Consider the following 12982-nt stretch of genomic DNA (forward strand, 5'->3'; position numbering starts at 1 on the left):
GAGCAAGCTGCTCTCCCAGAGGTATTTGCTGCCCCTACGTTGAAAGCTGGACTTAAAACTATATATTCTGGAAGAAATCACAGCATTTTCCCTCTCTCTGTATTTCGTAGCAAGGTAACTTCGGTGCTTGGTTCGACAAGCCTTTGTGCTTGGCTGTCTTCAGCCAAGAGGTGTGGGTGAGTGGGAATCCACAGTGATGCAGCATGCACGGTGCACAGGGAGCAAAATCTGATAGCAAAACCAGTTTCTACCTATTTAGGAATCATCCTGTACAAACACAGCATCAGATGGCTGAGATACAGCACAGTTCCCGTTTGCAGAGTATGCGGGAACCAGGACATTAACAAGACTCAAGAATGTGACAAAAGTGTAGTTATCTCTAGTTACAAAACAGTGAAGAACATACCATTCCGCCTGAAAGCCGGTGGAGACAAAAGCATTGTTAAGCAGAAGCGCCTGAAGTGATATGTGTAATATAAACTGACTGGTGGTTTTGTGATTTTTATTCCTTTGAAGCTGGAAGCTCCAGTCATGAGAAGAGCAGAGGCTGGTGCTCTGTGTAAGAGACAGAGGCATTTCTTGCCCCCAAGAACCGACTGCATAAAAACCTCTCTCTGAATTAGGGGTAAGTTCTCCCAGTAACAGCTCCACCGAGGGTCAGAATTAATGCTCCCGTTTTTCTCACTCACACTGTAACTTCTGTGTTCCCCAGATGTGCTGGACTCTGTTGTGTCATTGATCAGCAAATGTACAGTTAGTCTAACCACTGACTTGCTATACATGCAGTGACCAACTATATGTACTGAATACAATTACACAGCCAATGGCCATTTGTCTGCTGAACTGACTGTCTGAAGTTTGGAAATCCCAGACAAAAGATGAAGTTATGCCTTTACCACCCAGCCACAAATTCTGTGTGGAAAAAGAGGACACATCTGAGGACACACAGAAGTCATATGGTAGCTGTAGGTTAAAGCAAACTCTGAGGAAGAGGAAACATGCACTGGCCTGTATGCCAGGGGTGCCCATCACTTTTCCTTTCTGGCGAGATGAAGCTACAGAGCTCCGCTCAAGACACAAAGCTGCTCTGAATGTCTGAATCAGGCTTTCCTCCCACGTGCATTTCTGACATTTCAGAGGAACATAGTTGGTACAAGTCCCATGTCCAGAAGTGTCATTAAACATCTACTCTCTTTGTTACAATCCATCAGCCTCTCACACTCCCACCCCCACCCCAAAAAGCGACTATTTTATGAAGGAAAAAAGTATGTCTGAAAGTTTAGAGATGCTGAACAGTCCCCAGGATCTGGCAGCACAATCACAGTCCCCCAAAGGAAGGATTATTTCAGAGGCAGATGCCAGCTGCCTCTCTGGACCTTTGCTCCTTGCTGCTTCATTATTCTGGGGAGTCCTTGGGGCCCACTGTATGCAGAGCCCATGAGGACTCTCATGAGGAGATGATCCTTACTTGCTCCTCTCCCCACACAGACAAAACCATCCTATTACTACACCTTACCCACCGAATCGCTGTTCAGGTTAGAGCTCACTGAACAGAGTATTATCATCTCACTAATCAGAGACATTTCAACTGCACTCAAATTGCTTCCACCAAAATCCATTTTTGGTGACTAAGAGCGTTAAAAAAACCCCCAATTTTTCTTTGCTCCAACCCATTCCTGACTCAAAACACTAATCCCTTTTCTGCCTTCCCTTCAGAGCCAGTCCCAACCTGCAGCTCCTTCCATCTGGTAAAACACATCTGCAAGCTTCACTTAAAAAGCAGAAAACAGCCTCATGAGAGCGCATTGTAAAAGAGCACCTTTTCCTTCTGTTCCATGGCAGAGCTGGCGCAGGGAGCTGGCTGCAGGGTCTGCCTTGGGAGCAGGACAGGAAGAGCTTCTGTGCCCTTGAAGGATGTTACAGTGTCCCCCTCCTACTCCTTTTACTGTACCCACAGCTCTCCGGAATGACAAGGATATTGTAAAACCACCATGGGATTACACGTTCCCTCTTCAGGGAGGAGTTTTGATTGGTCTGCACAAAAATCTTCTGCAGTTCTTAAAAATAAACTAGAGAAAAGCTAGTTCTCAAACGTTACACAGCTAAAAACAGTGTCACAGAAAGAACAAACATATTGAGGAACAAATTTAAACAATTTTTGATTTCCATTTGTTCAGAAGCTTTTTTAATATATTTACATCCATAAAGGATCCTCCTCTATAAAAGCCCTTGCTTATGTCTGGTTCTGAGCAGGTTAGCTAAGTTTCTTACATAACTATTATGATAATCACAAGGCTAGCAGCTGCTTATGCTCCTTTTGATTTTCTTCTTACTCTTCCTCCCCTCCAAGCAGGGGATGAGATGGGTTAAGAAAGTCACGAGGGATATCTGAATACTGTCTATAGCTTCTGGGAATAAACTGCATTTAGAGCAGTAATTCAGGGACCAACAGAAGGTTGACTACATCTACCCTACTTTAAATCTGACTCTGTTCCTTTCAAGTTTTCAGTTTGTCAGAACATTTAGAAACAGCTTTAAGGTCTTCATTACCCTTACTTGGGCACCTACAGTTTTGCTAGAAGCAGTCTGTTGATGTTTAAAGATCTGCTTTTGAACATGCCTCGCAGACCGTGCGGCCTGAACAGTGCCCAGCATCCCAGAGCCTGCAGAGGAAGAGTAGGAGACTCTCTTAGCACGAACCAATTTGCACAGGTTTACTTTTATCTCTGCAGAACGCAGCAAAACAAGCTTGGGATGTGTGTGACAACCCCTTTATCTTGGAGCTCTGTGGCCTAAGCATTTATGCATGACACGTTCAATGTCACCATGAACAAGTTTTCCAGCGTCACAGGTGACGGCTGCAGCCACACAGATTGTCACAATCACCTCCACGAAGAGCAAGAATTACATGTATTTGATGAAGTAGATTACATGCACCAAACTAACACAGAGGGTTGGGTGATCAGCTCACTGAGTCAACACAGATGATGCGTTGGGCCTTTTTTTTAAAAACAAGTCTTGAAGCACAGGGAAGTTCCTGAGAGGGTATGATATGCCAGTATTTAAACAGAATAGTCTTTAATGGGCCAGCCTGCTTCAAGCAAACTCACAGAAAGGCCAGTGTAGGCTGCAGCCATTTAAAGGCTTACAACAGAAGTGTGCAAAGTTCTATTAAAAACAGCCTTTAAAAAAACTCCTTGCATAGTATTTCAAAATCGGTCGAGAAGTCACCTTACAAATTTGATTCTGAAAAATAATTATGAAGGCAATACTTTTAGGGTCATACTTTATTGCAGCTGTGCATATATGCACTCTCCCTCTCTCCTGGTGCCTGACACCACATGGCCCATAGTAAACAGCTATTATTTTCTCGGCACAACACTTTCTCATTCTGCTATAACTTGCACTATAGGATAACCTGCACTAGCATGACTAGGACATCGAATTGTCCATAGACTCTCCCACCTGAATTAAAAAAAGAAAAAAAAGGCAGTTCTTAGAACAGCAAAGTTTTCAAAACTCTTGACTGAATCCATCCTGTCCCAGGACAGGATCTGTCTGTATCTGTATCAAATCTAGTGATACTTAGCTAAATTTTTTTAAAAAACTTCCCATGATGGAAACTCCAAAACTTTGCCACAACCATAATTACCTGAAGGCTTAATTCTCTTTAAAAATAAAAATTGTGGCCCTGCTGTTTTTTGCTGTATTTAAGCACACACCTTCTTAGATTATCCACCAATTGCCAAACACCAGAAATCACACTTTTCTGTGTTTTATGAGGGAGGTCATGAATATAACTTGCTAGCAAAAATCTGGCAATAAAATACATTTCTAAATATATTACGGACAAACCCAGCATTGTCTCCCTTTTCCTAGCTCACGAACCTCACTCCTAATGCAAATCTCGATCCTGTTTCTGAAGTAAACAGGACATCTCTACTACTCCTAAGCTCCATAAAGAGGGAAGTATTTGTTTTTAGAAGGTATTCTGTGAAAGAAACTGTCTTTTTCAAACAGATAGTTACAATCAACAGGAGAAAGAAAAGAACAAGAAATCAACAGGAGCACCTGCAAATTCTGACCACGATCTCAGAATGTTGGAACATTCAAAACTCAAGTGTTAATAAATAAATGTATATATCCTGATTGTGACACTACATATAACTGCTTTTGTTCTATATTCATGAGCAACATTTGCTATTCCTTTCATAAGCGAAAGGAATGGCAACTTTTCTCTTCAGAATGTACCTACTGTTAGAAGTCTGCAGTGACCTCATTAAAAGTTATTTCCATAGCCACTAGACTGTTTGCTTTTGAGTTACTAGTGGTTTCTCATGGAGCAGTAAGAACTCAAAATAGCTTAGCATCAGCCAAGCTCAGGCCACTGCCATCCGTTTTTCTATAGTTAATGTCTATCAAAGGGCTTCCTGTTGCCCTTACCAGGTTCTCTCTTTAACTTACTTTCTGTGTCTTGATTGACAGTGGAACAAACTCGAATCAGTGCTGGCTTTCTCTGACTTATACACAATGCCTAGGTCAGTCCCCGGCCTCACCAGACCTGTACAACCACCATCCCTCCTGGCTGATGAGCATTTGGGACACAAAGCTGGCTGAGCCATCCTGCCCAGAGAGGACTTTGCTCAGAAAGAGCAAGAATTTAAGTCTCGAAAGGCCTTGGCAAGCAGAATTTTCTTGTTGTGGAAAGTTCAGCTGAGAGACGTCATTCCAAGAGTGAAATTCAACTATCTATTATAAACTTTGTTAATAATCCATAGGTATGCAACAGAACACTGTTTTTTTTTTTTTTTGTTTAACTAAAATAACGCAGAAGAGCACAGGCAACAAACTATTCATTTAGCCACGGCTGAATCATCAGGAAATATGCACTGAGATGTCACTGTGCGTTGTGTAAATCACTGTCGGTACTGCAGATGTACCTGAACTAACGTGAGTGCTCAGATAAACACCTCTGTACAGCTGTGCTGGTTTTGTTCAAACTTGTGTATTTGCTGCCTGCATTACCATGACAAAGATTTAGCATAAAGTACTGAACAGATTATGCGTATAGTCTATGTTACACTGTCTTCCTGGATACTGCCTTCAGCTAGCTGAAGGTACAGCTGTTACTGTTGCAGCCACACCTTCTGGCTTTGGGGTACACATACGGTGCAGCACCAAGCTACACATTTAGATCATTGCCACAGTGGAGTGATGATTAATCCAGGATTGAGGGAATATTCAAATCTGCCCTCCTAATTATTATATAGACACAGTTAATTACAAGTTTTTCTCCCTAATTGAAATTTTTCTGCTGCCACTTCACATACGAGGATTTAGCAAGGAAAAGCAGAAATAAGAGAACCACAGCAATTACTTGTAACAGTGAGTTCTGCCACCTGTACAACACTGCACACAGAATCTATTCCCGAATCTTCAAAACTCCCTACAAAGGATAAGATCCAGTTATTTTCATCTTGATACATATCACACCATCCAGCTCTTCTCAAATTTCAGGCTGCGTATTTCAAACTCTCATTTATCACAGATTTATTTGCTACTGTTCTCATTGACTGACTTTTTCTTCCCATAACTCCAGGTAATGTTAAAGCTACCTACTACCATACCTTCTTTAAATGAGTAGAAAGCAGATCTCTTTAGAACAATAAACAACCCTTGGTTTTATATTCTCTTATTTATTGTATACAGGTTTAGCCTTGGACCTCTACTCATTTTTGATGCCACCAAGTACAATTCAGTGAGTGTTGCCTCGACTTTCACATTTAGCTGCCTAACGTGCAGCATTTAAAAACCATGCTTATGTATATATAATCCACGCTTTTCAGTGATGCTGAGAATCTAAAATTCAGCCAGTTACATAATAAGGGGGCCTAACTTTATGTAGTTAAACTGAAGGAAAAAAAAACCCCAGACTGGAACAAAATTCTCAGCAACTAGTGCCGGCAAATTACAAATAGAACCATTGTACTACCTCTTCCCCTTTAATTACACACTTGTCTCTGATTTTCATCAAGCTCCTGCAAGAAGTATAACCTGTAAAAATATTTGTGAAATAAGAAAATGAAATATTGCAGATTTGAAAAATTGTATTGATCTGTATGTATACTTCTTGACGCAGCTAAGTGTATGGGAATTTTTATCCCAGTTCTCAAGCCATCAGATCAAACAGCTTCCCTGACAAATGCTTGTTATTCACTTTACACTCCAAACAACCAATATATAAATCAGCAGTGGTCCTTCCCAAAACCACCTTTTGCATACTTCATCTCCCTTACAAGTAGTGAATCATCACAGATCTTTCCTAATATTGTTTGTTTATTCAGTCATGTTACAATAGCACCTGATGTTACCAAATGAAATTGGTGCTTCATAGAGCAAATGTCCCTGTCCCAAAGATCTTAAAGTCTTAGGAGCTTATAATCAAAACTTCAAACTCTTTTAATATGCTTACTGGACAGAAGAAACTAGAAAAAGCTGATAGAAAAAAAAAAAACTCATAGCAGACTGTATACTAAACACAACTTAGTCATTCTGAAATGCTTATACAAAGGCATTACACCAGGAAATAAGCTTGTCGCTCCTTTGTCTGCAAAGGTTGCACAGAAGTGCTCATAGAACAGGAGTTCCACATCTGATTTGCTTATCTGCTACCATCACAGGGAGAAAACTATTTCTTATCACAGCAATACCAGCAATTTTGTGTTAGGCTACACACAGATACTGGCATTTAGCTGTTTAGACAAGCATTTTTCCTCAATCAGCTGTTCTTCATCCTTCCAGGAAAAACAGGCAACTGGACCTTTCACTTTTTTCCAAATATTGTTTTGGAGTAGTTTGCATAACACTATTACCATTAACGTAGCGGCTTAAAAGCACCTGCTGTAGAGTAGCATTTCAATTCCCAGACACAATAAAATTGAAAAAAGAATAAAAACCAGAGAAAGTTCCAATGAGATACTAGTAAGGATAAGAAAGTGATTGCTCCATAGATGATTACTAAAACCACAAAATACCTAGGGAATGATGGGTTAATGCGTCTGTAGAGAAAGGATAATTGGCTTGCATCTGCAGAATAAACATCATCATACTTAATACAACTCTGTATCTGAACTCTTTCTCCCTGCCTGTAAGCCTTCAAGGACATGGAGCTATCAGTAACAAATAGCTAAAGCTCCAGAAATGCTTTTGGATACTTCATGATAAACCGTCCTAGGAAAAAGTTACCACACGTAACTTAAATGTATTTTAAATGCATCATCTGGCTGTACAGCCACATTGTATCACGGTAACATCAATCTTCCTTATTTACATGCCCCTGCTGTTTGTCATATGGCAAGTCACTACATCCAGAATTAAAAAACCAAAGAAACAAACCAAAAACTTCAGGGCAAATATTTCTATCTGTTTGGTAAAATGACTCCTAATGTTTTGTGTAGGGACAAACTGCAAAAATATGAAGAAAACAGGAGAAAAATTATAAAGGATTACACACGAAGCACTTAGGTCAATGATAGATTAAAAGAACCATTTGAACAGAAAATCACAAATACAGCTCCAAAGTGAAAGTCACTGATTGGCATGATACACAAGACTAGACAGTATAAGAGTGAAGCAGTGAATGAAATCAACAGATGAAACCGTGGAATTTCCTTTGCTTGAGGAGTTAAAAAACACAATGCATGACAGAGTGTTAACATGGAGCCTGCAGCAGTAGGTGGACTAAGTTTTTACAAGTTTTGTAAACGTACAGGAGAAACCATAACGAGAAATGCTAACGCAACTTTATTTGGACTTGTACTCTAAATACTTGGAGTGCAAGTTTACTTTATTAATCTAGTAAATTGTGGCAATTAGTTAGAGATCAGTTCCCTTTAAGTATAATGTAGAGTACTGGCAGAGTAATAGCAAACATAGCACATGTCACTGCAGTGCTGTAAATAGAATTTCTCTTGATTTGTGTTTCCAGTCTCCGCTCGGTATCACACAATTCTAAAATCACATCTCTCACAGCAGAAGCCTGGCCCTTATCCTCCACTGAAGACCTTGGCATCATTCTTTCTGTAGGTCTAGAATGAACTGCAAGTTTAACACTCTGCATCTCAGAAATCATTTGCGCTATACTTTCCTGCAGACTGTTAAACTGCTGTTGTAAACTCCCTAGACATGAACTGACTTGTTTAGTGTAGTTTAGCTGTTCGTTTAAGGGAATTAAAAGAGAATCTATTTTTATGGAGTCATTCCTGTCTTCTCTAGTTAACAAAGCACCTTCTTTTACTTCCTGTGATGTCCTTGTTTGCAGCACATTTTTCAGGTCTGCTATGACGTCATTGAGATCCTTCTGCTGTAAGTAATGGCTGGAGGCCTGTTCTTTGATGGCTTCTTGCAGGTTTATTGGCCCCTTCTGTGCCTCAAGCACCAAGACTTTTAATTCTTGCAGCCTTACTCGATTAACATAAGTGGAACCAAGAACACCTATAATGGCTCCCAGTACAGAACCAATAATAGACCAGTTCTTAGTTTTTTCAGCTCTTGTTCGCTCTTTCTCATGGCTTTCCCTTACAGCTGCAGAGAAAAGAGAGAATTTTTCTCTCTCAGATTCTTCTGCATTTAAATACGCAGCTCGGTACCTCTTCTCTTCCTGCAAGAAATACAGTGATTTGAAGAAGGTGGTATAACATTAAGCTATAAAATCTATAGTTAAAAAAAAAAAAACAACCCAAAACCCCAGTGCAGAGGAAGGAATGGAAATGAAGAACATCCATTAGTTCTGTTTCAGAAATTTTCCTTTTAATGTGGGATTTTCTTTATTAATCCTACTTAAGTCAATGAGACATCATTTTCAGTCAAAGCTGAGAAATGGAAAAGGTCATCAAGAATTATAGCTGAAGATCCTCTACACAAGAATCTGGCACATGCTGATGACAGAAAAGGGGTATGAGTGGGTAAGGTCTTTCTCTCCCTGTAATGTTCACTTTTTCAGCCCCTCTTATTTCTCCAAGCACTACCTTTACCACACTTCTCCCTTTCAGTTCTAAACCCCTTAAAAATGGGAACTGAAAATAGGATTGGAAAGGATGTCTTGGATAGATTAATCTCATGAACAACTATACTTCTTATTCCTCTGTCTTCTCGTTCTTACCCTGCTCACAGACAAGTGTCTTCCTTTTCTCCCTTCTCACTGGCTTCAGCATGGCAGTTCCTTTTGTAAGCCATTTTATCTCAGCAAAATAGTGGAAGGTCTTCTGATTATCTTCCTGCAATAAAATTCTGCTGTTTTAGCAAAGGAATCACTGCTACTGGTAGCGGTGAACAGGTCTGTCAGCTAACTGCATCTTACAGAATTATTCTCATTCTTCTGAGCACATATTTCTTCCATAAGGTGGCACCACCACCTTAGAGAGTGGTGACTTGAGTTTTTACTTTTCTTCATAGTCACACAGAGCTCTACTCATTTTGACATCTCATCCACAAAGACCTGATCCCTTACTTAGCTACAGATCTCTAGTTCTTTCCTGATGTTCTGCCCACTGATCCAGGAGCTCCACTTAAGCTCATGCATGGGTACCCACTCCTTGCCTAAGCTTTGCCACAGGTGTGTACCTGTTTCCAGGCCTGTTCCCTGCTGTTCCTATGGATTGCCTGGATTGACTTTGGCTGCTACCTTCCCTTTCTCTGTGATTGATGGACTGTTGATAAATGTGCTTCTGTCACCAGCCCTGCTTGGCTTATCCAGCTGAGGTGCTGTAGGACCGTGTCCTGTTTGTGAGGAATCTGCCCCTGCCTGCACTGCGGTCAACTTCGTTTTCTTGCTTGCCCTCCCTCATGGAGCAGCCTCACCCTTGCTGCTCTCTCACAAAAGCTTCAGTGAATTGTCTGGGTGTTGCAGCCACATAGAAGGCAGCTGAGAGAGTTTTCATGGATTAACAACCAGAAAGGAGCTCCTCTCATCACATGGGAGGTTAATTCATTGAATCACAGGTTTTTGTTGTCTACTCATGTACAGGTCACCACTCAAACAATTAATTTTCTAAGCTCATTATCTTCAGCTTTCTTCTCCAAATTTGCTGCCCTATTTTAGCATTAACATATACAATTTGTATAGCAGACCAAATAATCTATAATAATTAACTAAAACAAGTATCATCAGAAATTGACTCAGATCACTGTACTTCAGAAGTGAACTGCATCTGCAAAAACAGTCACTAGTGACAGAAGCAAAGCACACAAATTTTCATCATATTTGCCAGTGCTCAAGTACCAACAAATTACCTGCAGCAACCTGTGTTCCAGAGTAGCCAGTTCTAAATACTGGGTGTCATCCCGAGAGACCCTGTCTAAGCGGTCTCGAATTTCCTTCAGTTTAATCTGTTGGGCTTCTACATTTTCACGAGCCTCTCGTACTATCCCTCGAGCTATCATAAAGACATTTTCAGCCTGAGAAAAAAGAGTATTTATTTTAGAGACTTATTACTATACAGATCTAAATCCCTAGTTATATGAATTGGGGGGGGGGGGCGGGGAACACAACAGAACAAACCACACTCCATTTCAATCTAAGGGATAAGCTATATTTACTAACATGCATAGACTAGAACACATTCATAGTATCTGCACAGACAGTCAAAGCAGAAAAAAAGACACAATCCTCCTCGGAGGCTCTTTTTTGCCTCACAGCCAGTGTTTATACTTCATATAGCTTAATTCATAATTTTTAAATTTCCACATTATCTCCATGTTTACCTCCGTCACTTTTCCCTGAGCCTCTCGAACTTCGTTAATTCCAACAAACTCTTCATATCTGTCCCACCAAATCTTGCATGTTGCAGACATTTTTTGAAGAGAGTGTTTTCCCATAATGGTCCCAGCTTCTGTCAGCCGATTAAGAAGACCCATGGCCATTTCTATCGCAGACTTGGCTTCTGGCCTTTTAGGTGCTGATGAGCTGTAAGTCTGCACTATGTGCAAATTCATTTTTGGACTCCACTTTATCAATGAATGGTGATATTGCAGACCACAGGAGACTGAGGATACACCTGACTTATATTTCATTGGCCCCATGTCTTGAATTTAATCACTGAACAAAAGTGCTACAAGAATGAAGAAGAAAAAGAAAAGTTATTGAAGTATGGCTGATTAATACCTCTTAAAACTACACATGTGTACCAAACCCAATAAAACTCAAGAATGGCTAAACCATCACTAGCTTTACACCGCTACTTACCTAAAGAACTTTCCACAATTTTCAACAAAGAGCAGTTCTGCCACAGATTCCTGCTTTTCTGCTGTAAGGAAGTACTCCCACCATGCTTCTTGATTACTAATTCACTCACTGCATGAATAGTGATCATGAGGATCCAGTACCAGCAGGAGTAGCTTCACAGTAATTTAATGCTTCAGCACAGAAGTGATTGCGATATGAAATTTTGCCTTGTGCTTTCACACTTGCGTTTGGTGTACCATGTCACAGGCACTAACAATTCTGCAGAAGAACAGAAAAGGAAAAAAGATGGGGTGGGGGGGGAATCTTGATAAGAAAAGAAGCAGGGGTTGATCATTCCCTTTATCTTACACTTCACAGAAACACGAAGTGTTGAAGAATGCAAAGACAAAAACATAAAGGACAGAGAGGAAACACAGAAGAGCTGAACTGAACACAAGTATTCTCATAAGACTGCCTACAAACATAAAACATAAGGAAGAGCCACAAGATCAGAAAAATATTGGGTAGTGAACACACAGCTAGGGCTGCATTTTAAAATGAGCTCAAAATTCTTGCTCACACTGCAGAAGCAGACTGCTAGTTATGGTTTATTGTCTATTGATTTGTAAATAAGATCTTAATTTTCTACTAAGCACATTCCTCTAAAAACTGTAAACAGGAAAACTTTCAAATAAGGTTTTATATGAAGTTTGAGTATGACTATACTAGGTTTTGACTAATATAATATAAAAACATGGATTATTGAGAAAGCTTGATAGCTCCTGCATAGTTTTTAAAAACTATTTAAAAACAATTTTCCATGTTAATTTTAGGTGGCTAATGACATCATATATGTGCAAATACAGGCATCTCCAGAGGAAAAGATTCTTGCTACTGGAAAACGTTTTTGATCAGCTTTTAGCTGGCTACTGATTCTGAACACCACAGGTTCATTCCCTGTTAAGTATTTCTAACAAATAGTGATAACACCAAGCAGCACTGTGAGAATCTTACCAGTTGTTTTATATGCATAATAATATAGTAGATCAAAACCTCAAGAACACGGAAATGAAGTAAGCTCTCTCTTGTTCCAGCATCACTCATACATTACAACACCTACTCTACGTTGCAGGCCATGTACTAAAACCTCAGCTCAACTTTGTCTGTTCTAGACTGCAAGACTTCCCTCTTTTAATTGCACTACTACATGAAGAGTTTTACCAAATATTCAGGCTATTGAGACAATATAACAAAAAGAGAGAGAAAGTTGAGATTTTTAGAAGAATTTCTATGTAGACAGTTGCAAACAGACTGCAGAGAAATATCAGTCTGAGCTAATAGGACCCAAGACAGTTATGAAAGCTTCATCTGAGATAACATGCCTTGTCCCTCTCTTGCTTCCCCTTGCAAGAAAATTAGTTTCCTCCGCCTGCAGTCATTGACATAGATATTCTTTCAAAAGGTTTACACCCCAGTTGCTACACACACTGGACATCGGTGGCGAGTAAGACTAGGTTTTATGGGTCCTATCTTATTTTGCAGCAGTCTCTTCTGTCACTGCCAAAATGTAAAGACAGAATTTCCGACACGCCACCACACATTCACAGCTCTACTTCTCACGCTTGAGGGGGGTAAAAGTCTGTCTCTTCCACACGACCGACCTCTTCCCTGCCGGAGGGGGCCCTTTCGCCGCACGCAGAGACTACGCTCCCGCACCCTCTAGACCAGCAGGGCGAGACCGCTACCGCCTCTGGTAGCCAC

General features: G+C 40.4%; 1 protein-coding gene across 1 annotated transcript; it reads right to left on the minus strand.

The window, feature by feature from the left end:
* Positions 1-7792: 7792 nt before the first annotated feature.
* On the minus strand, positions 7793-11079 carry CCDC51 (coiled-coil domain containing 51). The gene is made up of 3 exons (XM_009574974.1): positions 10762-11079; positions 10291-10455; positions 7793-8659 (listed from the first exon to the last, which is right to left on the minus strand). Exons 1-3 carry the CDS (start codon positions 11077-11079, stop codon positions 7883-7885), a joined length of 1260 nt encoding a protein of 419 aa, XP_009573269.1. The 3' UTR covers positions 7793-7882.
* Between the last annotated feature and the right edge of the window lie 1903 nt (positions 11080-12982).

Source organism: Fulmarus glacialis, unplaced genomic scaffold, assembly GCF_000690835.1.
Source record: "Fulmarus glacialis isolate BGI_N327 unplaced genomic scaffold, ASM69083v1 scaffold43673, whole genome shotgun sequence".
NCBI lineage: Eukaryota > Metazoa > Chordata > Aves > Procellariiformes > Procellariidae > Fulmarus > Fulmarus glacialis.

Bases quoted from the DNA above. Each gene is read 5' to 3' on its own strand.
- CCDC51 (XM_009574974.1), bottom strand. From the start codon at position 11,079: ATGGGGCCAATGAAATATAAGTCAGGTGTATCCTCAGTCTCCTGTGGT. The intron at 10,456-10,761 runs GTAAACATGGAG...CTTTTTTCTCAG, and splicing joins CTCAGGGAAAAGTGACGGAG to GCTGAAAATGTCTTTATGAT. The intron at 8,660-10,290 runs GTAATTTGTTGG...TATTTCTTGCAG, and splicing joins TGGAACACAGGTTGCTGCAG to GAAGAGAAGAGGTACCGAGC.